The sequence below is a fragment of the Capricornis sumatraensis genome, chromosome 2, assembly GCF_032405125.1.
Source record: "Capricornis sumatraensis isolate serow.1 chromosome 2, serow.2, whole genome shotgun sequence".
NCBI lineage: Eukaryota > Metazoa > Chordata > Mammalia > Artiodactyla > Bovidae > Capricornis > Capricornis sumatraensis.
The window spans coordinates 32,740,954-32,766,186 of NC_091070.1; the positions used below are offsets into that span (position 1 = coordinate 32,740,954).

The window sequence follows — 25,233 nt, forward strand, 5'->3', positions numbered from 1 at the left end:
CCCATGGATGGAGGAGCCTGGCGAGCTACAGTCCATGAGACCACAATGAATCAGACACTACTGAGCAACTTCACTTTGATAGCTCTGTAGAGTGGATAGTTGGTAAAGAATCCACCTGCAAAGCAGAAGACCCCAGTTCGACTCCTGGGTCAGAGGCAAATTTGTTTTATGGAAACTTCAAACCAGAGGAGCATCTTACATTAATGTGGTCAACCCACTTACCATGTGCAGTGCAAACGTTCTATATAAGGTGTGCCACAGAAATAAACATACTGAGCTGGCCATAATAAAAGTTACAGAAGTGTGTTGAAAATTGCTTTGGGGTGGGGCAGGTGGTAGAGTGTAAAGGCCCAATCCTTTCATTTCTGCTTTAAATAGTCAGCTCCCACTGTTGCAGTAGAGTTCTCCTTGAAGTTCATTTTGACCTTTTAGTTCTTTCTACCCTTCTATCTTCCTGGCCCAAGAAAGCAGGTGTGGGAGGAAATTGGTTTCTTTATGAACTCTCCTCCCAGCCACAATCATCTCAGATTCACTCCACTCTCAAGATCCTGTGATAGGCTTTGTGTCCACCTGAAAACCCTTAACGCATTGTGAAATTTAATTCTGTATTTTCACATGCCTCAAACTAATTCACCTCAAAAAAAAATTGCCTATTTCTTCCCTCTTAAGGACCCACACACAGTGTGGGAAATGCTTGAAGGTAGAATGAGGTGATAGGTTCCTTGGCGGTTTCTGAGGGGGCACTGAAATCGACTTGTTTTTCTCCTTTTTTTTCCCTCTAGGCTTTAGAAATGTGAACTCTGGCAGGGGTGTCTTAAACTGGCTCTGGATGGCACGTGGACATAATGACCTCTAAGCTGATTAGCTCACACTCAGCCTTATTTCAAGGCACCCTTTAGTTTCTGAGCTGAAACTTTCAGGATTATTTTTTAGGAGGCTGTGATTGCCAGGTATGAATAGAAGAATCATCTTACTGCTCAGGAACTCTAACCTGGTGGCTCTCTAACCTGGTAACTCTAACCTGGTGGCTCTCTAGCCAAAGAAGAAAAGTCACACCTGAGGCGAGGGATTCATTCTGAACACACAGCTTCAAGGACGTTCTACATCCTAGTGGAAGGTCTCTGGATTGTACCTAAAACTTTCACCCGCCCAGAGGTATTTACAGTTTGAAGGGCTTACCCCTGATGTTTTGGCAATAAGAAGAAAATCGTTTCTCCTCGGGGCATTTGGAATGGGCAAAATAAACATGCAGTGCACAGCTGCAGCTTCCAAGCCTTTGATGATTTCCGTGGGAGGCTGGAGGGTCCGGCCGGGTACCGACTGTTAGACTTGGAAGCTTGAGCTCTTACAGTCTTTGTGTCCACGATACCTGAATAATCACTCCAAGCATCACCTGCTGGGGCCTCATTTTTTTATTTCTTAAAAAAAGGAAAAAGCCTTTCTGTCGTCTAGGCAAGCGGATAAACGCCCGGGGAAGCTTGCAGATCAGCAGACCCCTCGTGGTGCAGACGCCTAGCTCAGGCGAAGCCTCGGGGGCATCCCCAAGGTGTCATCTCCCCGAGCGACAGTGCACACCTCTCACATTAACAGTCCTTGGTTCCGCTCGGGTCTCTCACCCCCGGCCCTCCTCCCTGAGCCCTTGCCACCATCTCACCTTCTCCTCTCCTCCCACGCCCTGGACCAAGCATCCGTTCTGTCAGGTGGGGTTGGGGGATGTTTACTCTTCCGGGAAGGGGGCAAAAGGGTTAATGATGAGAGTCCGCGCAGGTGGAGCCGCCCCCGGCCGCGGTGGGCGTCGGAGGTGAGGGGGCGCTGTTCAGGCGGGAGAGCCGCCAGGCTGACGGAGAGGCCGGCCTGAGTGGGGGCCGCTTAGCCGCCGCCGCCGCCGCCGCCGCTGTGATGCGAAGCCGGTGCTGCGCCGGGCGGTGGAGTCAGAGCCCGGGCGCGGGAGCACGAGCTGCAACATCAGCACCGGCGGCGGCGGCGACACCTGCACCAGCTTTCGGGCCCCGCGCTGAGCTCTCCGCCCCGCCGCGCCCGGGGCCGCCGCCCCTTACTCTCTATGGATGTCAAGGCGGCCCCCAACGGGGTAGCCACCATCGAGGACCGCATCCTGCGGATCACCGGCTACTATGGCTATTACCCGGGTTACTCCAGTCAGAAAAGTAAGACTCCGCGGGCGCTGCCTGGCTCCAGACGCCGGAGGGGGTAGGATGCGGGAGGGCGCGCCGTCCGGACACCTGCAGCCCTGCTGGCGTGGCTACCGCGGATCTCCTGGCGGTGGGGCCACCCTGGCTGAAAGTATGTCCGCTGTCCTCGGTGCTGAACCGTAAGCGAGAACCGTGTCCGGACTGTTGGCGCCTAGGAGTTTGGAAATAGTGGCAGCCCTGGGGGCGCAGAGGCAACCCGGTGAGCGCTCCTGACAGCCGTCTGCCGGCTCAGCCCCGGCGTACTTACGGCCGAGGAGGCTAATATGGCTGTTTACTTAGCGAAAGTCAGCCCTTGGGGCTGCACTCCCCCAAAGTCCCTACTGGGTACAGGCTGCGGGCTGGGCGCTGGGCGCTGGGGCTGGATCGGCTCGGGGGTGGGGCTGGGGGGGGGGGGAAGGCCGACCCAGACGTGGGTCCCCATGCCGATGGGTCAAGCTGTTCACTCCGGGCTGTTGAAACGTTGCCAGCGCGGGAACTACTCCTGTTAAGATGTCTTTTGGGAGGTTCTCCACCGTGGGTAAAGAGCCTCTTCAGGTCTCCGAGTCTGTGATCTTGGAGCCGGAGACCCGTGAAAAGACTGGGGGCTGGGGTGGATGAGAAGGGGGAGGCGCGACCGGGCCCCCGGCCAGCCTTGGATGCCCGCCGCACGTCGCGGCTACCTCTGAGCAGCTGCAGACTGCTCCATGGGTTCTGGCTTTCTTCCGGCTAAGCGAGGTCCTGTGGTGCGGATGCTTTCACGTTTCTGGAGCAGTTTTTCAGGGAGGGCGCTGAGGTGCGCTCTCTGCACTGTCCCTCTCCCCCAACACACAAACCCACTGGCTGTATTTGCTAAGATTAGTTCTGCCAGTGACCCAAGTGAACCTCGTTTTTTTCTCTGAATTGAGGGAGTAGCTGCGGCTTAATTCCCATGTAGGTGGGATTTCACTTCTTTATCAACGCATTTCTGTCGCAATAGATGGAGCATAATTGATGTTTTTGCTGTTATTTTTAACCAGAAGCCGTGGAAGCTCCTAGATGCATTTCTGATTGGTATGTTTCTGAGACACTTGAGGTACAATCAGCGTTACAGTTTCTCTGAAGGGAGTAAACCCTAACACATAGAGGGAAAATCAACTTTTTTTCCGGTAACTCCCCCCTTCCAGCCCCCCTCACTATGCTCTATCTCTGTTGAGCTTTCCTGCATGGACTGTCCTGACACAGATATTTTCTAGTTTAATATTTCATTTGGCTTCAGGAAAGACCTATCTGATTTGTATGGTCTCTATCTAGCTGTTTTTAGCATTAGAGTCTTACATTATTAATTTTCCATACAAAAGTAATTATATAGTGTTAGAATTTTCTAGAAGGAAAATAACATGCTGTGAAATGCAGTTTGAAGTCTTTGTACTATAGACTCAGAACTTTTTTTTTTCCTATTGACAAAGGCTTTCTTTTTTAACCCTAGAAACTTAACCAAAAGCCCTAGTATACCACACAGAGATTACTTAGACTTCACCTTTGAATATTTTAATTAGGAACCATGGGATTTTGGTTGCTTAGAGAATGTAGAAGCTGTCTGTGAGATTACAAGACTCAGGGTAGCATATTATTATAGCTTTTATAACAATGGAACTGTGGTTAATAAAGAACAAACTAAAAAGAATACTGAAAAGTGATATTTTAAACAGAGGTATGTTCATATTATCTTTTTGTACTTGCTGAAATAGCTACACGTTTCATTTGCCATACAAGAACTGGACAAAAAGAGGGAAGGGCATTGGTTAAGACAGTAACTGAGGCTAAAAGGGAGAAAGATGCATTTGGTATAGGTATTTGTGATAAGCTAACTTCAGGCCAGCATTCAAACAGTGAAGAAAGAGAATCTCACAAGGACAGAGAATTATATGATTGTCAAATAACTTTCAGAATGTTTAAGCTTTCAGAGGTAGAAGGAGATTGCCATTTTGCAGAGTGAAAGGCTAGGAGAAGAGAGAGCTGGAAGAGGGCCAAGCCGTTGAGCACCATGAAGTAAATACTTGTGCCCTTAATGCAGGCTTCAACTAGTAAACAAACACATTGAGGCAAACCAGTACAAGATGGTCAATTGATTTAGCTGTTACCAGGAATGAGCAATAACTTGGGGGAAGTCTGGAAAGATATAGTTAAGAAAAAGCCTGTGGTGAGGAATATGCAATATGTGAAGGCAAGGTGACTTTCCCATATTTTGGTGATCATGTCTGAGGCCTTAAGGATGGGATGATCTCTTACTATTAGTGCCATTTACTTTTCTAGAGGTAGGTAGAGACTCACCTCTGACGATATGCATGAATGATCAACCTCATGGTAATGCATCCTTCTGCCATCCCTGTCAACCAGGAAGATGAGAAACCTGTTGTTGTTCAGTCACTAAGTTGTGTCCTCCTCTTTGTGACCACATGGACTGCAGCACGCCAGGCTTCCCTGTCCTTCATTATCTCCCAGAGTTTGCTCACACTCATGTCCATTGAGTTGATGATGCCATCCAACCATCTCATCCTCTGTCGTCCCCTTCTCCTCCTGCCTTCGATCTTTCCCAGCATCAGGGTCTTTCCCAATGAGTCAGTTCTTTGCATCAGGTGGCCAAACTATTGCAGTTTCAGCTTCAGTATCAGTCCTTCCAATGAATATTCAGGGTTGATTTCCTTTAAGATTGACTGGTTTGATCTGCTTGCAGTCCAAGGGACTCTCAAGAGTCTTCTCCAACACCACAGTTCAAAAGCATTAATTCTTTGGTGCTCAGCCTTCTTTATGGTCCAACTCTCACATCCACACATGACTACTGGAAAAACCATAGGTTTGACTATACAGACCTTTGTTGGCAAAGTAATGTCTCTGCTTTTTAATGCACTGTGTAGGTTTGTTATAACTTTTCTTCCAAGGAGCAAGCGTATTTTAATTTCATGTCTGCATTCACTATCCACAGTAATTTTTGAGCCCAGGAAAATAAAATCTGTCATTGCTTCCACTTTTTCCCTTTCTATTTGCCATGAAGTGATGGGACTGGATGATGTGATCTTAGTTTTTTTTTAATGTTGACTTTGAAGCCAGCTTTTCCACCTCATCTTTCACCTTCATCAAGAGGCTCTTTAGTTCTTCTTTGCTTTCAGCCGTTAGAGTGGTGTCATCTGCATATACGAGGTTATTGATATTTCTCCCAGCAATATCAATCTTCATTTCAGCTTGATAACCTGGTTCAGAACAAATTCTAGTAGTCAGGCTGATACAAAAAAGAAATAAATATATGTGTACATAATTATGTATTTAAAAGATATATGTAATATGCATAAGATATATATAAATATTATATATATAAGTATACATGCATTGTGTATATAATCATCTCTGTATCTATAAATTTAGATAGTTATGTGGGTACATAGGTGATTAAAGCATTTGTCTAACCTCAAGTTATGGTCTGGTAGGGGAAATAGATCCACTCATTCAACAGGTGCTAGTTGAGCACCTATTATGTGCCAGGAATACACATGTGAACAGAACAGACAAAGGTATTTCCCTTCTTAAAGCTTAAGTTCTAGTGGGAAGAGACAGACAATAATAAACAAACATATACATACATAAATAAAGTTGGATATTGCAAGGTGATAGCTGCTTTAACAAAAGTATCAGAAGAGTTAAAAGGATAAAAGATTGTGGAAGTGTTAAATAGACTGGGCAGGTGAGACCTCACTTAGAAGGTCATCATTGAGAAAAGACCTGAAAGATGTGAAAGAGTTTGCTGTGTAGACATAGAGAGGAATCTGTTCCAGGCAAAAGGAAAAGCCTGTGCAAAGCTCTGAGGCAGAGCATGCTGAGCCTGATAGAGAAGGAGTGAGGAGGTCTCCTGCGTGGCTGGAGTGGGGTGAAGAATTGGGCAAGTAGTCGGAGATGAGGTCACTGTGGATACAAAGACTCACAGAAAGTAGCATCTTACAGGCCATTGTAAGTCCTTTAGCTTATACTCTGAATGAAACTGGGAGCCTTTGTAGGGTTTTAAGGAGAAGGCAATGGCAACCCACTCCAATACTCTTGCCTGGAGAATCCCATGGATGAAGGAGCATGGTAGGCTGCAGTTCATGGGGTCACTAACAGTCGGACATGACTGAGTGACTTCACTTTCACTTTTCACTTTCATGCATTGGAGAAGGAAATGGCAACCCACTCTAGTGTTCTTGCCTGGAGAATCCTAGGGACAGAGGAGCCTGTTGGGTGCTGTCTATGGGGTCACACTGAGTCGGACATGACTGATGTGACTTAGCAGCAGCAGCAGTAGGGTTTTAATGGTTTTAACAGAGGAGGGATGAGACCTGACTTACATTTCAGAAGGATCAAGTTGACTCCTCTACTGGGGCAGAGGTGGAAGCAGAGAGGCTAGCTGGTATATATCACTGTAATAACCAAGGTGGGAGATGATAGTGGCTTGAACAAGAGGGTTAGCAGTAGCAGTGGTGAGAGGTGGTCAGATTCTCTCTATATTTGAAGTTAGAGTGTCTATATTTAAATTCTCTATTGGAATAGGGTTTCCTGATGGTTGGATATGGTATCTACAAAAAAGAAAGGAGTGAAAATTGATTCCATCTTTTCTGGTTTGACCAAGTTTGAGTTGCCAATGGCTGAAGTGTGGCAAGCTTCAAGGTAGAGAAGTTTAGCGGTTCAAGGGATAAGGATAACATTTTGGAAAGGAAATGTAATTGGAGATGTAAAATAATCCTGGAGTTCAGAGGAGATGTCTGACTAGAGATGTAAATTAGAGATTTTCCAGTATTTGGGTGTTAGTCATAGTCTAACACTAAAGAGATCTTCAAGAAGTCAGTGTACATAGAGAAGAGAAGAGGAACAAGGACTGAACTCTAGGGCACTGAGGCAGTAAGAGGGTGAGGAGAAGGGCATGTGATACCCTGGAAGGCAGAGAAGAGTTTCAGAGGGAAGAGATTAGCTGAATCCAGTGCTGCTGAAAGGCCAAGTGAAATGAAAACTGGTAACTGATCATGAATTTGGTGACCAGGCATCGTTAGCTACCTTGACAGGAACAAATAAGATAGCCTAAGATGGATTAGAATGTGCTTAAGCAAGAATTGGGCTTCCCTAGTGGCTCAGCAGTAAAGAATCTGCCTGCCACTGCAGGAGATGGGAGCTCGATCCCTGGGTTGGGAAGATGCCCTGGAGGAGGGCATGGCAACCCACTCCAGTATACTTTCTGGAAAATCACATGGACAGAGGAGCCTGGAGGGTCACAAAAAAGTTGGCCCTGACTGAGCAACAGCAAACAAGAATCGGAGGAATTGGAAACGTGAGTATAGACAATCCTTCAGTAATTTTTGTGCAAAGGGGAGCAGAGGAAATGGGAGTTGTGGTGGGGTTAAGAAAGTTTCTTTTTATTTTAAAGATGGCTGGCAGTAGCAGTGTGTTTGCAAGCCCCTAAGAATGATTCAATAGAGAAAGAAAAATCAGTGATATTGGAGAGATAGGGTGCCAAATCTAGTGCACAAAGGAAAGAATATTGCTTTAGATAGGAACATGGAGATAGGGCAAAGGGTATGGATAAAGGGTCTGGAAGGTGGATAACAGAGATGGTGGGAGTCTGCTGAGGTTCTCTTCTGATTGTTTTCATTCTCTCCAAATAGAAAGCAAGGTCATCAACTGAGAGTGAGGATAGAGGAGGAAGTGATAGATGTTAGAGGAGAGAGAATATATAAATAGTTTGAGAGGGAGAGTGCACAGTCTGCGGAAGTACAGTAAGGTTGTCTGGCTGCCTTAAAGGGCACATTTAGTTTCTGGTCACATATTTAAAGTGAGATCAGTCAGTAGATTGCTATGATCATTGACACAGTGGAGGCATGGAGCAAGTGAAGAGAAGGATTTAACAGGAGTTGCAGATTATCCAGTGGGTATAATAAAATAGTAGTAGCAAGGGAGTTGTGAATGTATACAAGAAAGGAATTATAATCAATGGCCATAGCATTTAAAGCTGGTGAGTACAGAAGAGAGAAAATTGAGATGACTAGGGAGAGTGGAAAGTTGGTAGGATCAATGGATTGGAAGTCTCAGTGGGATCAAAGGCTAGTGGATGTTATCTGGGAGATAAGAAGTGGTAATCAGAGAGGGTTGTATGGCTGTAAGAAGTCAAGTCAAAGGATCAATTCATTTGTATTTTACTGTATTTTATTATTGATATCTTTGAGCTGAGTCTACTTTATGTGTTTGTATAAGGAGGCAGTGTGTTGATGTGCAGTGAATTAAACTCTAGGGTTTGGAAGTTCATTCTTGTTAAACTTGCCAGTAACTAGGCCTTGAGACCTGGGCATCTCTTTGTGGCCAACAGTTTCCTTTCTTGTAAAAAAAAAAAAAAATAGGGGAGGGTTAGAAGTCACTGTCTTTTTTTAAATAAACTTTTTATTTTATATTGGAATATAGCTGGAATATAGTTAATTGTCATAACAATTAACAACATTGTGACAGTTTCAGGTGGATAGTAAAGGCACTCAGCCATAGACATACATATATCTGTTCTTCTCAAAACTCCCCTCCCATCCAGGCTGCCACATAACATTGACCAGAGTTCCCTGTGCTATACAGTAGGTCCTTGTTGGTTTTCCATTTTAAATATAGCAGTGTGTACATGACCATCCCAAACTCCATAACTATCCCTTTACCCCATCCTTCCTCCCTGATAACCGTAAGTTTGTTTGCTAACTCTGTGAGTCTGTTTCTGTTTTATAAATAAGTTCATTTGTATTTTTTTTTTTTGAAGATTCTGCATATAAGGGATGTCCTATGGTATTTCTCCTTTTCTGTCTGAGAAGTCAGTGTCTTAGAATGGCCACGCAGTAGGTTGGTTTTGACAGCTTTCAGAAAAGTCCCAACTTCCATGAAGGAATCTCTCAGTAAGCTCTGACTTGTTTACTTGCCTCTCCACACTCCACTTCCCATCTCAGATGGTGACCAGTGGCCTCTCTCTGGCTTTTGTACTTGCCAACTTTCTGTTATTTCCTATCAGTAGCTGCAAATTTATAGTAAAACTTCTTGTCCTTGCTCTGATGCCAGCCCTGACCATCCCGTTTCCAAAAAGAACTCTGCTAACTTCTGGCTCTTCTGGCTCTCTGAATTCTCCAGCTTGTGCTATGACTTAGCATTTCCCAAGGTGCCAGCCTCAGCTCTCTCCTCTCACTTTACCTTCACTGAGCAAGCTTATTCAGTTTCATGGCTTCATGCTCTTCTATGTGTCTCTATTTCTAGGTCCATTTTTTTCTGAGCCTAGGCCCATATTTCAACTTTGTACTAGAATTCTTACCTGAATGTCCTCCAGGCTTGTCACACATAAAACTAAATTCATCATTCTGTCCTTAAAATGTGCCTTTTGCTTATTATGCTTTTTAAGCTTCCAATATCTGTATCTAACCAATTGCCCAGAAACCTGGAATTAAACTCAAGCTCTGCCCTTTCCCCTTTCCTTATATTCAGTTAACAAGTTCTATCTATTTTACCCCAAATACGTGTTTCCATCCCTATTATCACCTGCCTTAGTTCTACCTGTCATATCTTTCACCCAGTCTCAAATCTTTTTAATACAGTATGCATACCTTAACAACACTGAATTCTGTAAAAATGCAAATCTTCCTCTCATGTCCCTGATCAAATGCCTGAAATAAACCTCCATTTTCTGTAGGATAGTGTCCAAATTCCTTAGCATGCCACAGTCTGAGTCCAGCTTACACTGTTCTATTTTAGCACACATTTCCCCATCTAATTGCCAAAGTAATACAGGCTTAATGCAGAAAATTTGGAAGGCAGAGAAACAAAGAGAGATTAAAACAAAATTACTCATAATTCCACCACCCAGAGGTGATTAGTGCTAACATTTTGGCTAACACTATCCTTTCAGTCTCTTGTATATCCATGCTGCTGCTGCTGCTAAGTCGCTTCAGTAGTGTCCGACCCTGTGCGACCTCACAGACGGCAACCCACCAGGCTCTCCTGTCCCTGGGATTCTCAAGGCAAGAACACTGCAGTGGTTTGCCATTGACATGTGCAAATGCTGTTTATTTTGTACTGAGAATTTCTGTCACTGGTCTATAGTTTTAATAACTGAAATTTAATGTATGCATAGTCTTCAATATATTTAAACACCTTAATCTAATTACATTGTTGAATTTTTTGTCCATTTTTCTTTTTTAATTTCATATCTCACTTGTCCTCCACAAACTTCATCAAGCAGCTCATTGTTTTAATAACATTCTTGTCCCCACGTTCTTTTGGTCCTCAGTGCCTTTTTATACTATGGCTTGAATGGCTTCCTCTTCTCATGTCTCCTCCTTCGCTCTCTGAAAATCTCGTATTTATCTTTTGAGGCTGAGTTTAAAAGCTCTGTCCTGTGTGAAGCTCCCTGATTGCCCCAGGCTGGGTTGAGCCTCCTCTGGGCTCCTGTAATACTGTGTACTCACCTCTGCTCCAGCATTTAGCACACTATTTTGGGCTGTTTACTTTTCATAAGACTGTCTCACCACAGAGCTTGGGGAAGGCAGGGACTTATCTTTATTTATTTTTATCTTAGACAACATGAAAGTGTACTAGAGTACATTCTGGGTGCTCAATAAAGTTTATTGTAGTAATGAATGAATGATTATAGTTTCTGTTGAAGAAATTGGAGAGTTAATTCTTCTCACATAGAAAAAGAGCACATGGGGGTAGTGATTGGAGGGAAAGAAAAAACTCACCAGCTATGAATGAATCAAACAGATATGCCTACTCAGAGAGTGAGTACACCAAATGGTATTTTGTGATCACTTAACCTTGTGTCCTTATTGCCTTTATAACATTCTCTGTACTTGAATGGGGAGAAGGCAATCTTTAAAATACAAAATAGTATAAAGTTATTACAACTATAAGAAATAAAATGTGGTCCATCCCCCCTTGTGAAGTGATTACTGTTAGTCTTTGGGTATGATGTTTTAAATCATAAACCAGCTTTTTAATTATAAAAGTAGTATTAATACCTTAGCACTTCAGCACTCCAACCGGCATAAGTTATAAAATTGTCTCTTATTAGTGAATTGGAGAAGGAAGTGGCAACCCACTGCAGTATTCTTGTCTGGAAAATCCCATGGAGAGAGGAACCTGGTGGGCTACAGTCCACGGGGTTGCAAAGAGTAGGACATGACTGAGCGACTTCACTTAGTGAAGTAAATGCAATAATTATTTCTCCCAGTTCAGAGTCTGTTTATACCTCAATAATAAGCATTATGCTTCTTTGTATATGATAGTGTAGTGTTTTTGTAAAAAGTTACATTGATATGAAGAAAGAAGTCTGTGGTTTTAAACTATAACTTTAATGGCTGTGTTGATACTGAATATCACTGTATATGTCATTGTATAATGTAATTTCTGCGATGTTTATTCTGATATGTATTTTCCATTTAAAAATATAAATTTACATATAAACTCTATTTGTATTATAAAATACTACTGCTATTAATAGCTAACATGTGGGTTTGACATTAAGTGTCAGATATACTTTCTTTAGAAAGACCTGTTTGAAGCCATAAAGTCTAATGCAAAGATCACATGACCGTTCTCTTCTACTTATTAGACTTTTAAACTTGTGTAAGTAATTTCTCAGATCAACAGCTTGCGCCTGTAAAATGGAAATAATAATAATTGTTTCATAGGTCATTGGAAAGGTTATGTAAGATAACGTATATAAAAGCCTGGCACAATGCCTACCTAGTTCAATATAAGGAAGCTGTTATGATCATGGATGAAACCAGCAGAATCAACTTAATGATTTCAAAAAGTCTTGCTCACTTTTTTCTTGTTCACCACTCACATTTTCCTCCTATCCAATGTTGCAGTTTGAATTGTTAATGAAAATTGTGTTACAGCAATGTTAAAGGTAATTTACAAATTATCCAAGTTTGCAACCTGTTTTATTTTTGGAGATTGCCTTCTGCTTATTTACCTGGATCACCCCTGGGAATAGTTTAAAATGGATTGGAACCTTTTGTGATGAGGTTATTCCCAAGGGGCCATTCCAAAATAGATGAGAAAAATCTAGGGCTTATAGATGGCAGGATGGGTCTGCAAGTCTGGAGATGCAGATACTCAAACACCAAAGTAGAGAGGAGTGTAGGAACTGGGGATGGGAAGTGGAAGAGTGGTGAGGGAGAGTGGGGGAGAGGAAGGATGAAATCTCAGCTAAAGATGAGTAGCATGGAATGAGGTGGGATTATATAGGAATGGGCTGGCAGATAGGTGGAGAAGAGTGAAAATGTGTAATGCTAGTCACTCAGTTGTGTCCGACTCTTTGGACCCCATCAGGCTTCTCTGTCCATGGGATTCTCCAGGCAAGAATACTGGAGTTGGTTGCCATTCTCCTCCAGGGGATCTTCCCCACCCAGAGATCAAACCCCAGTGTCCTGCATTGTAGGAAGATGCTTCACCATCTGTGCCACCGAGAAAGCCTGGAGAAAAGAAGCCTGAGGATTACTGGGGACTAGTCTGTTGGAAATTTCATTGCTGCTTTTACATATGGAGTCTTAAAGGGACAGTTGCTTTTTGGTCTATTTATATAGTGGTGAACATTACAGATAGAGTCTTTCAAGTTCTACTTTTAAAAAGACATCATTATGTTATAAACACAGTTACATAGTCTTTGAAGTTACACTTCTTAAAGTTACTACGTAAAGACACAAATGAATATAGAGAAAAAGCAAAATAATCCTGCCACCCTAACATGACTACTGTTACTTTGGTTAATTTTCTTCCAGTCTTCAAAATGCATATACGGCTTCACTTCTTGATTTTTTAACAAATATTAACTATAGTATAGTCATAATTCTGATGTATACAGTTTGGGCCCTGCTTCTTTCCTACTTGACATTTTAGGATAAGCATTTTTCATTTCATTGCATGTGCCTGCTTGGAGAGGCTGGAATTAGATTTCCTTTCAGAGACCTTGGCTTAAAAAATTTGGGCAAGCTGATTCTCAGTTCTTTGAGACTAGATGAAATGGAGAAACTTGGAGTGTTAGAGAGGGCTTGTGTGGTTTCTCATCACAGGATTCTACTTGAACTGGCTTAGGCAAAAATGGAAGTGATTGAAATGATACTGGGAGCCTTCCATGGATTTTAAGGGCTGGGGTAAGGTGAGTTAAAGGCTTCCCTTGTGACTCAGTGGTACAGAATCTGCCTGCAGTGCAGGAGACCCGGATTTGATCCCTGGGTTGGGAAGATTTCCTGGAGGAAGGCATGGCAACCCACTCCAGTACTCTTGTCTGGAGAATTCCATGGACGGAGGAGCCTGGCAGCAGTCCACAGTGTTGCACAGAGTCGGACACGACTGAGCAACTAAGCAGTAGCAGCAAGGTGGGATAAACGTCAGGTCCCTGAGTATTGTTGTAGGGTAAATAGGAAGCCCTCTCTCTCTGCCTTTCATTTCTTTCTTTTTTTTCTTTTCCTGGCACGTGTTCTCCATTCTTGTCTCTTGCTGCAGGCTGGCTTTCTCTATTCCTTGTACAAATGGTTGAAAATAGCCTCTGTAAGCAGTTCCAGTGTTTATATGTCCTCTAGTCAAGAGAGAAGACAGACTGAGCAAGAATCTCTAACTTCTAAAACCAGATTCCCAGGGACAGGGACTGTTTGGCCAAATTTGTGGCAGGTGTACACTCTTGATTGTCTTGACTGTGGTCGTCCGGAACGGGGTCAGTCTCTGCCATCCCAGCTGCCAGAGGCTTTCTCCTGTAATCCTACTGACTGTATGGCAAGAGGTAGTTTCCAGAGAAAAGAAGGGTTTGTCTGGACAGTCAACTTAATAGCATTTTGGTTCACAGAGCTTTGCATAAAGAATTTTTTCATATTAAATCATAGGCTTCAATCAAGATCCAATCTTTTCTATTTTCTAGTTTTGATAGTCCTTAGAATGTGCCTCCATAATACGTAGTGAGGTTATAGATAGTGTATTCCTACAAACTGAGAAAATCCAAGTGTTTGTTTAGAGTGTAAGTCCCTAGGGAGTTCTGTTTAAAAGTACTCAACCAGCACTACTGACTGCTTATTAAGTTTTATTGAAGTGCTGCTGGTTATATCAAATTCAGAAGATGTTTTTCTTTTTCTCAGTCAGATAAGGCAAAACACCAGGTCTTCAGACTCAAGGTATAGTAATGGAAGGTGACATTTAACATTGTATATTTTAAACAGGGAATGAAAGTTACACTATTCTGCAGTCTGGGAATTTCTATATTTAGTTCTGCGTTAATGCCAAAATGGCACTAGTGGAGGTCAATAATGGTTTTATGGTCCTGAAAACTTGACATACAAGAATTCTTTATCTCTTGTGAAGCTTAGATTCTAAGCTTAGATTCTTAGATTCTTAGGTTTCGCACGTCTTTGCTGCTGATGCCTTGCTCCAGATCGTGCGTATGCATCTTGTATTTTTGATTCACACCCACATTTAATATAAACATTCTAGAGGAAAGATCCAGGTCAAGTGAGCTGGGAACCATTTGGAGCACCATCTTCCCTGGAGCTATGGTGGCAGATGAAGAAATGAATTATTATTTCCCAGGGACAGTCTAGAACAAATACATTCAATATTTAGAAGCTATGAAATTTTCATTTCTCTGTAATTAAAAAAAAAAATAGGGAGGGCCTCAAATGTAGCCTCTTGCTTTCTCCTGTCTTGTCCACATCCACAGACCAGTCATTGTGATCTTTTAGAAGCTTTAATTGGATCATGCCATTCCTCTGGTTAAAGTCTTCAGTGGCTTCTCATATTTGTTTGGAAAACTATAAAAGCCTGAACCGGGCCTACAGGGTCCTTACGTGGTTTGGTTCTTCTGATGGCACCACTCTTCCACGTACTCTTGATGCTTTGGTCATACTGGCATGTTCTCCAGGTCCTTTCTTCCTCCAGGCTGATGTACAAGCATGTCCCTCTTCCTAGTGCGGTTACCTGGCTGGCTCATCATCATCATTCAGGTCTTGAAATAAGTGCTACTGCCTCAGGGAGGCCTTTGCAGCTTTGCACCTTTCTCATCTCATGTACTTTTCCTTTACAGCACTTACTGCAAACTGTGGTTACAATTTATGTTGATTCTTATGACTGTTCAGTTTCTTTCCTGCCCGCTAACTCTTTTAGCTCCACAAAGGAAGGGCTGAATCTGTTTAGGTCAGCACTAGGTACTCATCATAGAGGACCTGGATATTCCATAAATATTTGCTGAGTGATTAATTCTTGTTAAAAATTTGGGGCAGACTTCAGTTCAGTTCAGTTGCTCAGTCACATCCGACCCTGTGATCACATGGACTGCAGCATGCCAGGCTTCCCTGTCCATCACCAACTCACGGAGCCTACTCCAACTCATGTCCACTCCATCGGTGATGCCATCCAACCATCTCATCTTCTGTCGTCCCCTTCTTCTCCCACCTTCAATCTTTCCCAGCATCAGGGTCTATTCCAATGAGTCGGTTCTTCACATCAGGTGGCCAAAGTATTAGAGTTTCAGCTTCAGCATCAGTCCTTCCAATGAATATTCAGGACTGATTTCCTTTAGGATGGACTGGTTGGATCTCCTTGCAGTCCAAGGGACTCTCAAGAGTCTTCTCCAACACCACAGTTTAAAAGCATCAATTCTTCAGCATTTAGCCTTCTTTATGGTCCAACTCTCACATCCATACATGACTATTGGAAAAACCATAGCCTTGACTAGATGGACCTTTGTTGGCAAAATAACGTCTCTGCTTTTTAATATACTGTCTAGGTTGGTTATAGCTTGTCTTCCAAGGAGCAAGCATCTTTTAATTTCATGGCTGCAGTCACCATCTGCAGTGATTTTGGAGCCCAAGAAAATAAAGTCTCTCACTGTTTCCATTGTTTCCCCATCTATTTCCCATGAAGTGATGGGATGGGATTGGATGCCATGATCTTAGATTTCTGAATGTTGAGCTTTAAGCCAACTTTTTCACTCTCCTCTTTCACTTTCATCAAGAGACTCTTTAGTTCTTCTTCTCTTTCTGCCATAAGCGTGGTGTCATCTGATTATCTGAGGTTATTGCTATTTCTCCTGGGAACCTTGATTCCAGTTTGTGAGTCATCCAGCCTGGCATTTTGCATGACGTACTCTGCATGTAAGTTAAATAAGTTGCAGGGTGACAACATACAGCCTTGACGTATTCCTTTCCCTATTTGGAACGTCTGTTGTCCCATGTCCGGTTCTAGCTGTTGCTTCTTGACCTGCATACGTATTTCTCAGGAGACAGGTCAGGTGATCTGGTATTCCCATCTCTTTAAAAATTTTCCACAGTTTGTTGTGATCCACATACAGGCTTAGGCATAATCAATAAAGCAAAAGGAGCAGCCTTAAAAACACTTATTTGGAACGATTTTAGACTCACAGAAAAGCTGTGAAGATCATCCACAGTGTTCCTGTGTACCCCTTGCCCAGTTTCCCCTGCTGTTATCATTTATCTTAGTCATATGTATTTATCAGAGCTCAGAAACCACTACTGGTACATTACCATTAGTTAAACTCTAGGTTTTATTTGGATCTCACCAGTTTTCCAATTAAGGGCTCTCCTTCTGTTTCAGGATCCAAACCAAAGTACTGCATTGCACTTCGTTGTCATGTCTCTTAAGTAGGCTTTTAATGCAATGAACTTGAAAAGATAATTTCAATTTTATAGAAACTTCCTGATCATTCTTTTAGGGCTTGGATCAGATTACATCTGAAAATTTAACTGCTAGTTTTTAAGGTGACACTGGATTAAATTCATGTTAGAAATGACCTGTGAAATCACATGGTAATTACGTATTATTTTAGAGGACTGTTCTATAGTGTAGAATAGTAGGTTTTACTGTTTTTGCTTTTTAACATTTTGGGGGAAACTAGGTATTTTTGAAAGTCTAAATAAAACTATAAATTACCCTGCCCCATATATATATACACCAAATGTTTTCATGCAGTTCACTTTATTATACTGGAAATTTATTACTTCATAGGAACAGGCTATAAAAGTGATAAGTCCAATGAGTCATATCTATCTTTCTATTTTATGGGAATGTGTACAAAATTTAATGGTAATATCTATAAAAACTGAAATAATTAAAATTTGTTAACTAGAATGAAAATAAATTTCAGTTTTATTCCATTTTCAAAAGTGAATTTTAGTGAGAAAGTTCTCATAGTTTGGATTGAATAAGAAGCTGAAATTCTGAAATGTCCTTAGGCATGAGACTGTGCAGCTCATCTTTGACATTCAGTTTACTGCAACTGATTAAAATATTGTTGTTGATATTCAATCACCCAGTCATGTCCAACTCTTTGGGACCAGATGGACTGCAGCATGCCAGGCTTCCCTGTCCCTCACCAACTCCTGGATCTTGCACAAACTCATGTCCTTTGAGTTGGTGATGCCATCCAACCATCTCGCCCTCTGTCTCCCCCTTCTTCTCCTGCCTTTAAGTTTTCCCAGGATCAGGGCCTTTTCAAACAAGTCAGGTCTTCACATCAGGTGGCCAAAGTATTGGAGCTTCAATGTTAGCATCAATCTTTTCAATGAATATTCAGGATTGATTTTCTTTAGGATTGACAGGTTTGATCTCCTTGCAGTCCAAGGGACTCACAAGAGTCTTCTCCAGCACCACAGTTTGAAAGCATCAATTCTTTGGTGCTTCGCTTTCATTAAGGTCCATGTTTTCCAGTAGTCATTTATAGATGTGAGAGTTGGATTATAGACAAGGCTAATGGCCAAAGCATTGATGCTTTCAAGCTGTGGTGCTGGAGAAGACTCTTGAGAGTCCTTGGACTACAAGGCGATCAAACCCATCAATCCTAAAGGAAATCAGTCCTGAATATTCATTGGAAGTACTGATGCTGAATCTGAAACTCCAATATTTTGGCCACCTAATATGAAGAGCTGACTTGTTTGAAAAGACCCTGATGCTGGGAAAGATTGAAGGCAGGAGAAGTAGGGGACAGAAGACGAGATGGTTGGATGGCATCACCGACTTGATGGACATGAGTTTGAGCAAGCTCTGGGTGTTAGTGATGGACAGGGAAGCCTGGCGTGCTGTATTCCATGGGGTCACAAAGAGACATTACTAGGTGACTGAATAACAAAAACAACTGGAAAAACCATAGCTTTGACTATATGGACTTTTGTCAGCAAAGTGATGGATGCTGTCTAGGTTTGTCATAGCTTTTCTTCCAAGGAGCAAGCATCTTTTAATTTCATGGCTGCAGTCACCATCTGCAGTGAATTTGGAGCCCAAGAAAATAAAGTCTGTCATTGTCATTTTTCCCCCATCTATTTACTATGAAGTGATAGGACTAGATGCCAGGATCTTAGTTTTCTGAATGTTGAGTTTTAAGCCAGCTTTTTTATTCTCTTTCACCTTCATCAAGAGGCACTTTAGTTCCTCTTCTCTGCCTGCCATTAGAGTGGTATCATCTGCATATCTGAGGTTATTCCCGGGAATCTTGATTCCAGTTTGTGAGTCATCCAGCCTGGCATTTCACATGATATATTCTGCATATAAGTTAAATAAGCTGGGTGACAATATACATCCTTGTCATACTCCTTTCACAATTTGGAACCAGTCCACTGTTCCGTGTCTGGTTCTAACTGTTGCTTCTTGACCTGGATATAGGTGCCTTAGGAATTAGGAAGGTGGTCTGGTATGCCCATCTCTAAGAATTTTTCACAGTTTGTTGTGAGCCACACAGTCAAAGGCTTCAGCATAGTCAATGAAGCAGATGTAGATGATTTTTGGAATTCCGTTGCTTTTTCTATGATCCAGCGAATGTAGGCAGGTTGATCTCTCTTCTTCTGCCTTTTCCAAATCCAATTTGTACGTCTGGAATTTCTCAGTTCACAATCTGTTGAAGCCTATCTTAAAGGGTTTTGAGCATTACCTTGCTAGTATGCGAAATGAGTAGTCATGTGGTAGTTTGAACATTCTTTGGCATTGCCTTTCTTTGGGACTGGAATGAAAACTGACCTTTTCCAGTCCTGTGGCCACTGCTGAGTTTTCCAAATTTGCTGGCATATTAAGTGCAGCACTTTCACAGCATCATTTTTTAGGATTTCAAATAGCTCAGGTGGAATACCATCACCTCCACTAGCTTTGTTCATCGTGATGCTTCCTAAGGCTCATTTGATTTCACACTCCAGGATGTCTGTGTCTAGGTGAGTGATCACACCACTGTGGTTATCTGAGTTATTAAGACCTTTTTTGTACAGTTCTGTGTATTCTTGCCACCTCTTCTTAATATCTTCTGTTTCTGTTAGGTCCATACTGTTTCTGTCCTTTATTGTGCCCATCTTCACATGAAATATTCCCTTGGTATCTCTAATTTTCTTGATTAAAATATTAATATTTTCTAAAAACTGTGACTTGCAAGGATATGAGGTAGCAAATGAAATTAGAGATCCCACAGATTATTTGGCTGGCAGAAGTAGATTTGTATCAAGAAATACCAGACTTCTTGAAGACTCTGAAAGGGGAATTACTGTCACATCATTTCATTTGTACTCAAGTCACTGAGGTCTTTTTTGAGGCAAGATCTGCATCATCTATGCTGTCTTCATCAGCAAAGAAAGAATGATGAATCCTTATTTCAATGTTAAGGTTGTCTAAGCAGAACTAGCCTTCGGATATATCTTGCAGTGTATCCAGATACTTCCAGGTTTTTGTCTGCACATCACATTTTATGACATGTCACTCTGGATCCTTGTTTTCCTGAGGAGCTCTGTTTCCCCAAAAACTTGTTTTCAGCTGCATTGTAATAATTACTTTAAGGTTTCCAATGAAAAATTGTATCATGTTCATATCCATAAAGTAAGCAAAGTAAAGAATGAAAATGTCTCCTACTGAGCAACTAAGGATGTGCTTCACTATTTTCTCAAAGGTAATAAAAACATCCTATAAAAACATACAGATTTCAAGTCAGGATTTCTGAAAAGACATTAACTTCCAAGTAGTCAAACAGAACTCCATGTTCTGTTCACTGGCTCTGATGGAATTGACTTTCAAGGCAATAGAAAAGGTTTCTTCTTGAATCATTGGCAATATTTCAGATGTACCACATGCAGTAAGTTACACAAACATGCAAAACTACTCTCATCACCAAAGCAGCACAACCTTTCCTCCCATGTGCAAGTTGTTCAACATTGCAAACTTTCACGTTTCCTAAAAAGCTCACAGAACAGTGTTCTCCTTAGATGACATTCATACACACATAATAGAAAATCAGGAGTTGGGAATATTATGAGATATGCAGTTATTTGCTAAAGGGAAATAGCATAGCTGCTAATATCTCTAATGTTTACATCAAAATTATGGCCAAAGAGCAAGTTTTGAGAGAAAACTTTATTCAATAAAGGCACGCTTCCATTTTTATTCCCTGTTGCACACCACAAGCTAGTTTATTCTTTTCCAAGTCACACTAGTTCCCAAGGTCTTCCTAGGATTAATTTAGCAGCAAGGAAAGAAAACTCAGTTTATATTGGCTTAAGCAATGAGGAAATTTACTCTTTCCAAACAGGAACTTGAGAGGTGGGGTGCCTGAATTAACAGCTTATGCTAGAATGAAGTATGCAGATTATAATCTTTTTTGGTTTTCATCTCTATCTGTGTGCTGTACTTTATAGGATATTTTCTTTTCTTTATTTTCAAATTATTCTATTAAGTTTTTCACTTAAAGTTGTTATAGTAGTTCTTTTATTTTCCTAGTATTTTAAAAAATATATAGCATCTTATTTTTCCAGTGATTCTGATTTTCAGAAATAGGCTAATTAGAAGCTGCATCACCTCTGTTTTAAAATTGTGTGGACAAAAAGCAAAATCTAGCACTTGTCTAGAGATGTTTCTTGTTGTAGTGAGAGATATGCTGGGTCATGCTGTGGATGTAGTAAAAGACATTGAATTGAAGACTTTAAAATGGTTAAAATGGCAAATTTTATGTTATCTGAATTTCACTACAAAAATATTTAATATTCTAAAAAATATTATCTTATTCTTGTTTTATGGATATAATAGCTTCTCTTATTATTCCCTGAGGATATTACTAACACTTTTTGGGGAAAGTTTTCTTCTCTTGAATGGGCCATTTCCTCTAAGTTGCTTTTTAAAAATTTTTTATTATTGTTAGCCAATACTCTTGGATGTTTTGTGAGTTTTGTGTCTGCATATATTCAAGAATGGAGGGCTCCAAAACTATTTGGGAGCTGTGAGAATGATTGAGAAGGTCAGGAACTATGAAGGGTCTTACCCCACTTTCAAGCTAACAAGTTAGTCTGCTGTGTTTTCATGGATGCTTCCAAAAGATAGGAGATTTCTGGGTCAGATACAAAGGACATTGCTACTCACATTTTAGCAAGCAGCATGAGCTTCATGCACATGGTGGATCCCCTCGCTCTGAAGGTCTCACAGGAACAATACAGAGCAAGCAGAGTGGGCCCTCATTATAGCAGGTTTATGTTATACCTGAGAACTCCTGAGTTCAAGAAATTCCCATCATTTATAATGGTGTACGTGGGCTTCCCTATTGGCTCAGATGGTAAAGAATCCACCTGCAGTGCAGGACCCCGAGTTCAATTCCTGAGTCAGGAAGATCTCCTGGAAAAGGGAATGGATACCCACTCCAGTATTCTTGCCTGGGGAATCCCATGGACAGAGGAGCCTGGTGAGCTACATTCCATGGAGTTGTAAAGAATCAGACACGACTAAATGACTAACACTTTCACTTTCATAATGGTCTACCCAATCTTTGCTCCAGAGGGAGACAGCAAACAAACCTGCCTGCTATTCTAGAGGGAGACAAACTTCACTATACAGGGTCTGGAAAAGCTAGTCTAAGACAAAAAAAAGTTGTCAGATCCTGCACAAGATGTTCAGAAATGGGAGAAAGACCTGTGGAGAATTATCAACAAGGGCTTGTCTATTGTGACTTTACTGTCCAATAGCTGGGCTCTTTCCTTGAGAACCTTCAATTTCATTTTTGTGAGAGCTGTTCCCGGAATCATAGAAGTCTTTTCTAATCTCCTGACTGGCTGCTAGCTTTCTGTGAACCAAGTAGGAAGGTGGCCTGGGCATTTCAGTGAGCAGTATACGCATGTTCAGCTAATTCGTCCATGACATTGGTAGGGTACTCCAGTCTTCAACCATACTTGATGTCACTGTAGACTTGTGTTTGGCCAGAGAGTAAAGCTCTGGCCTTTGCCAAAGTGAAAGGAGGCATATGCTGTACAGAATAAGGGTGGAGATTGTGAGAGTTGTTCAGTAGTGTTCCGACTCTTTGCAATCCCATGGACTGTAGCACACCAGGCTCCTCTGTCCATGGGATTCTCCAGGCAAGAGTACTGGAATATTCTCTTCTCCAGGAAGTCTTCCCAACCCACAGACTGAACCCAGGTCTCTAGCATTGCAGGCAGATTCTCTATCATTTTAGTCACCAGGGAAACCTGAGGGTTGGGATTAGGACTTCTCAAACCAAATTAAGAGGGATGACAATGAGACTACAATCAGTAGCTTTGGTTAAGTCTATTTGAGGGTGGAGGTTAGGACTTCTCAAATAGACTTAACCAAGGATACTGACTGAATCCTCATTGTCATCCCTCTTAATTTGGTAACTGGTAAGTTTTGAAAATTCTGTTTTATAAACTGAACTGTTATCTAATTTTTCTACCCACAACTTAGGTTTTAGTTTCCTCAAGCCTGACAAGTCATTTACCACTTTCTAGCTTCTTAAATTTTTGTTTTGTTTTGTTTTCATTCCTGATTCTTATGGATTTATGCCTTTAAATAAGACACACTTATTGTCATTGTAGTGGAATTTCCTGAATGAAATGAGGAAATTAGATATGTATGTATTTCAATCTGGCTTCTTTACCAGGGAGAATCATTGTACTTTCTATTCCTATTTTTTGAAATCTTCCAGCTTAAACTAGATCTACCAAGATAAATATCATATTCATAGTGGCAGAGTACATTGTCTTTATTTCCTCTCAGTGGGAAACTATTTTAAGATGTCATAACACCAGGGCAAATAGTATTATGCATCATCTATTTCTTTGTCTGAATGTTAGTTTCACAGGCGTGTTTACTTTATGAAAATACCAAGCTGTGCACTTAAGGCTTACGTACATTTTTTGTATGCACGTTATATTGCTATCAAAGGTTTACATTAAAATTGTACAAAATATGACTGTATCAAAGCATTCAGTCCATTTTACTGTTTCTGTTTATCTAGTTATTTATTTTTAGCTGTGTTGGGTCTTGGTTCTGTGCATGGGCTTTCTTTAGTTGTCGCCAGTGGGGGAGTACTCTCTAGTCATGGTGTGTGGGCGTGTCACTGTGGTGCCTTCCTTTATTGAGAGCACGGGCTCTAGAGCTCAAGGGCTCAGTAGTTGTGGCTCCCAGGCTCTAGAGCACAGGCTCAATAGTTGTGGTACATGGGCTTAGTGGCCCCCTGACATATAGGATCTTCTCAGAGCAGGGACCAAACCTATGTCCCCTGCATTGTCAGGAGGATTTTTAACCATTGGAAAGAAAATGAAAGTTGTTCAGTCGTGTCTGACTCTTTGTGGCCTCATGAACTATACAGTCCATGGAATTCTCCAGGTCAGAATACTGGAGTGGGTAGCCTTTCCCTTCTCCAGGGGATCTTCCCAACCCAGGGATCAAACCCAGGTCTCCCACATTGCAGGCAGGTTCTTTACCAGCTGAGCCACAAGGAAACCCTAACCCTAACCACTGGACCATCAGGGAAATCCTGTCTATAACGTATTTTAATAAGGACATTATTGTTCTCTTTATTCATGTTAACCTCAATTAGGTTAAGTTCATATTTTCAACTATAGAACATAAACCAACCAGTTCCTCGATTGTTCTGGTACATCCTTTCAGAATAATCATGGATAATAACCAGGTACAAGGTATAGTCTAGGCTACTGTCTTGGTATAGTCTAGCTACTGTTGTGAATTATAACTTAAAAATATTTTTCAAAGTAACATAAAACAGTTACTTAAAACAGTAACATAAAACAGTCATAAACAATTCTGTGTTTTCCCAGTTCACTCACCCCTAAGTGCATCCCCCAATCTCTTAACTGTATGAAGGAAATGGTTCTTAAATACTTTGTGTGTATTAGAAACACCTGGGAGTTCTAAAAAATCCCACTGACAAGGCTGCATTCCATCCTAATTAAAACAGAGTCTCTGGGATGGAGACCCAGGCTTCAGTACTTTTAAAAGCCCCCCATGAGAGTTCAATGAACAGTCAGGGCTGTGGACATAGGTCTAGAATGATGCTTCTCAGGCTATCTGTGGTGAAGAACTAGTTTGTGTTTTTAATAGTACCAGCTCATCACAGATCAAAATTCTTGCAAAATCAATAAAAATTAACTAATAGAAAGTGATCACGTGCTGGACTATCAAAGCAATGTCGACTTGCTATCAAGTTTTCTCAATGCTTATTCTCGATGTCTATATTTATCTTGCTACAGACCAGTCACAGTTCATGATCAGTGACAGTCCACAGAGCACAGTTGGGTAGCACTGACTTAAAACAATGGAATACTCTTTCCCTTTCCTAGCACAAGCCCAGTATCCATATCCTCTCCTCTCTGTGCAAAGAATCTTTTTTGAGACAGGAGAGTTTCCCCCGGGGCCTGTCATTTGTGCTCCCCCTCCTTTCTCCATAGCCCTACCGACACATTGCACCCACTCAGATACATTTCTGGGCTCTGAAAGGATGAGGTGAATAACCCATAGGTTGTTTGAGATTTTCTAAGTATTATTTCCCTTCAGCTATATTAATGAAAAAAAAAAAAACAACTCTTGACTATTAAAATCTTAGAATGTGATCTCATGTATTCCACTACAAAGATACATGAGATCACATTCTAAGATTTTAGTAGTCAAGAGCTGTTCTTTTTTTTTTTTAATTAGCTGAAGGGAAACAATACTTTAGGAAGCAATAATATGAACAAAGCTAGTGGAGGTGACAGAATTC

At 41.5% G+C, this 25,233-nt stretch overlaps 1 protein-coding gene across 1 annotated transcript in view; it reads left to right on the forward strand.

Annotated features, from left to right (window-relative positions):
* Window positions 1–2,062: 2,062 nt before the first annotated feature.
* The window catches only part of SLC35F4 (solute carrier family 35 member F4), a 275,685-nt gene continuing 252,514 nt past the window's right edge, over window positions 2,063–25,233 (forward strand). Inside the window, exon 1 of the mRNA XM_068965896.1 lies at window positions 2,063–2,165. Within this exon, the coding sequence (XP_068821997.1) occupies window positions 2,063–2,165 (103 nt within the window). The remainder of the gene's footprint in view (window positions 2,166–25,233) is intronic.